The sequence below is a fragment of the Arachis stenosperma genome, chromosome 5, assembly GCF_014773155.1.
Source record: "Arachis stenosperma cultivar V10309 chromosome 5, arast.V10309.gnm1.PFL2, whole genome shotgun sequence".
Classification (NCBI taxonomy): domain Eukaryota; kingdom Viridiplantae; phylum Streptophyta; class Magnoliopsida; order Fabales; family Fabaceae; genus Arachis; species Arachis stenosperma.
In genome coordinates, this window is record NC_080381.1 from 85,955,401 (window position 1) to 85,959,117 (window position 3,717).

Consider the following 3,717-nt stretch of genomic DNA (forward strand, 5'->3'; position numbering starts at 1 on the left):
CGAACCAAGGTGCCTTCTGGATTAACATTAATTTCTCGTCTGGAAAACATTCATTCACACATGGGGTATGTACATTGCCTTTTTCACAAGAGATCCTTGATAGGTGGTCTGCTACCTTGTTCTCCACTCCTTTCTTATCTTTAATCTGAATGTTGAACTCCTGAAGTAGTAAAATCTACATTATCAATCTTGGTTTAGACTCTTGCTTGTCAAGTAGATACTTCAGTGCTGCATGATCAGTAAAAATAATCACTTTAGAACCAATAAGGTATGATCTAAATTTATCAAATGCAAACACTATGGCCAGTAATTCCTTTTCAGTGGTGGTGTAGTTCTTTTGAGCTTCATTAAGGACTTTGCTGCACCAACTTGTCTTTCCTCTGTCCCAATACTTCCCCAATAGCAAAATCTGTTGCATCACACATCAGCTTAAAAGGTAAATCCCAGCTAGGTGGGGCTATGATGGGTGCTGAGGAAAGTTTCTTTATAGATCTTCAAAAGCTAGCATGCATTCTTTATCAAAAGCAAAAAGTACATCAGAGACAAGTAGATTACTCAAAGGTTTGGCAATTTTTGAAAAATCTCTAATGAATCTTCTGTAAAACCCAGCATGTCCCAGTAAGCTCTTAATTTCTTTGACATTATTGGGTGGAGGTAATTTCTCAATTATATCCACCTTAGCCTTGTCTATCTCTATGCCTTTATTAGAGATTTTATGGCCAAGGACTATCCCTTCCGTTACCATAAAATGGCATTTTTTCTAGTTTAAAACTAGGTTAGTCTCTCGACATCTCTTTAGCACCAAGGCAAGATGGTGTAAGCAATTAGGAAAAGAATCACCAAACACTGAAAAATCGTCCATGAAAACCTCAATGAATTTTTCAATCATGTCTGAAAAGATAGACAACATGCATCTTTGGAAAGTGGCAGGTGCATTGCACAATCCAAAGGGCATACGTCTATAAGCAAAGACCCCATATGGGCAAGTAAAAGATGTTTTCTCCTAGTCCTTTGGTTCAACCACAATCTGGTTGTAGCCTGAGTAGCCGTCCAGGAAACAATAGTATGCATGCCCTACAAGTCTCTCCAACATTTGGTCCATGAAGGAAAGTGGAAAGTGATATTTTCTCGTTGCCTCATTGAGCTTTCTGTAGTCAATGCACAATTTCCATCCAGTGATAGTTCTTGTAGGGATGAGTTCATTCCTCTCATTAGGCACCACGGTGATGCCTCCTTTCTTGGAACTACTTGAACAGGGCTCACCCATGGATTGTCCGAAATTGGGTAAATCACCCCTGCCTGCCACAGCTTCATTACCTCCTTCTGTACTACCTCTTTCATGACTGGGTTCAACCTTCTTTGGGGCTGAATGGAGGGCTTGACATCATCTTCTAGCAAGATCTTATGCATGCACATGGAAGGGCTTATCCCTTTTAAGTCAGCAAGGGTCCATCTAATAGCGTTTTGGTGCTTTTGTAGCACTTTAATTAACTCCTTCTCTTGCTCTTAACTTAGAGTAGAGTTGATGATCACTGGGTGGCTCTTATCACTTCTCAAATAAGCATACTTCAGAGTGAGAGGCAATGCCTTCAGTTCAAGTTTGGGTGCTTCCTTCTCTTCCTTCTTTTCCTCTAATGTGCTTGGAATGAGTACCTCGGTTGATTGAATTGCTGCAGTTTCACTGGTTGATAAGGTGTCTTCTTCTGACACTTCCGCAAGTTCTTCTTCTTCAAGAGTTTCTTGTACCAAGGCTTCTACTGCATCCAACCTCATGCATTCTCCCAGTGATTCTCGTGGGTAACTCATGGCCTTGAACACATTGAATACCATTTTCTCATCATGTAGCCTAAGGACCAGTTTTCCTTTTTGGACATCGATGATAGCTCTAGTTGTTACCAGAAATGGCCTTCCAAGACTAATTGAAGCTTTGGCCTCTTCTTCCATATCCAACACCACAAAATCTGCTGGGAAGAAGAAGTCTCCCGCCTTCACCAACAAGTCTTCTACTATTCCATGGGGAAATTTGAATGATTTGTCTGCTAATTAGAGAGCCATTCTTGTTGGTTTGGCTTCTTTAATCTTCATTATTTTCATTATTGCCAAAGACATCAAATTAATGCTTTCTCCCAAATCACATAAGGCCTTTTTCATGGTGATTTCTCCTATAACACAAGGGATTTGGAAGCTCCCAAGGTGCTTCAGTTTCTGTGGTAGTTTGTGTTGAATGATAGCACTGCACTCCTCTATCAACACTACAGTTTCATCATTTTTCCAGCTCATTTTCTTGGTTATTAACTCCTTCAAGAACCTAGCATAAAGTGGCATTTGCTCTAGTGCTTCAGCAAAGGGTATGTTGATTTGGAGTTTCTTGAAAGTCTCCAAGAATCTGAAGAATTGGTTGTCATTTTCACTCTTTCTCAATCGTTGAGGGTAATGAGCTTTTGGAATGTATGGCCTCAGGAACTCTTTTTCTTGGGGAGGATTGAGGGTAGGTGCTTCTGTTTCTTCTTTGTCACTTATACCTTTATCAACTTCTTTCTTTTGTGTTTCCCTTAGGGCTTCCTTCACTTCCTTCCCACTCCTTAGTGTAATGACCTTACATTCCCCCCTTGGGTTTGCCATGGCATCACTAAGAGAATTATGGTTAGGGATTTGCTTTGATAGATATCTAACTTGTGCCTCAAGCTTCTTAATAGCAGCCCCCCTGATTTTGCATATTTGATCTTACTTCCTCCTTGAAAGTTCTCATGTCCTTAGATTCTTCCAAAAGCTTTGCCAGTAGGTTCTCTATCCTTGATAGCTTGTCCTCAAGGGGAGGATGTGCAGCTGGGTTAGAATTTGGAGGTTGAGAATGGCTATTTTGTGTTGGATATGGAAGCTGGGAAGAGGTGTTATGTCGGGTTTGATATGGTCTTTGCTTGGAGTGTTGATAAGTAGAATTATTGTAATGGTTGGAATTTTGAGGCCTATGATCTTGGGTTTGGCTTTGCTAGCTTCCCCACCCAAAGTTTGGGTGGTTCTTCCAACCAGGATTGTAGGTTTTGGAGTGTGGATCATAGGATTGTCTTGATGAGTTTCCAACATAATTGGCCTGTTTCCAACCACATCCTTCCTCTGTATTTACCCCTTCTTGAGCTGATGGTTGAGTACTGATTGCTGCAACCTGATTCCTCTCCATCTGCTTGGTGAGTTCTGCTAATTATTGGTAATCAACTTGTTCTGAGCTAGCAATGCATTCATATGACTCAGCTCCATCACTCTTTTGTTGGTGCTCCGGTCTGAGGCATAGAAGTACTCATTATTAGCCACACTTTCAATGATATATATGGCCTCTTCTATGGTCTTTTTGGTATTGAGAGAGCCTTCTGAAGAGTGGTCCAGGGCCTTCTTTGCTTCTCTAGAAAGATCTTTATAGAAAATATGCAGCTGCACCAATTCGTTGAATATATCCGGTGGGCATCTTCATGTTAACTCCTTATACCTTTCCCAGGCTTCATATAAGATTTCTCCATCTAGCTGCCTGAAGGTTTGAACCTCTATTCTCAACTTGATTATTCTCTATGGAGGGTAAAACGTTGTTTGAAACTTGTTAAAACTCTCCTTAGGAAAAGATTCAAGCCACTTAGATGCTTTGTCCCTAAGAGAAAAGGGGATCAAGAGCAATCTATAGGTGTCAGGATGAATACCATTGGCTTTCACAGTGTCACAAATTCTCAG

At 40.7% G+C, this 3,717-nt stretch overlaps 1 protein-coding gene across 1 annotated transcript; it reads right to left on the reverse strand.

Annotated features, from left to right (window-relative positions):
- Positions 1-2,043: 2,043 nt before the first annotated feature.
- LOC130980947 (uncharacterized) lies at positions 2,044-2,622 on the reverse strand. The gene has a single exon (XM_057904587.1). The coding sequence runs from the start codon at positions 2,620-2,622 to the stop codon at positions 2,044-2,046; it is 579 nt and encodes a 192-aa protein (XP_057760570.1).
- Between the last annotated feature and the right edge of the window lie 1,095 nt (positions 2,623-3,717).

Excerpts from the sequence above, each read along its gene's own strand:
- LOC130980947 (XM_057904587.1), bottom strand. The coding sequence starts at position 2,622 with ATGGCAAACCCAAGGGGGGAATGTAAGGTCATTACACTAAGGAGTGGG.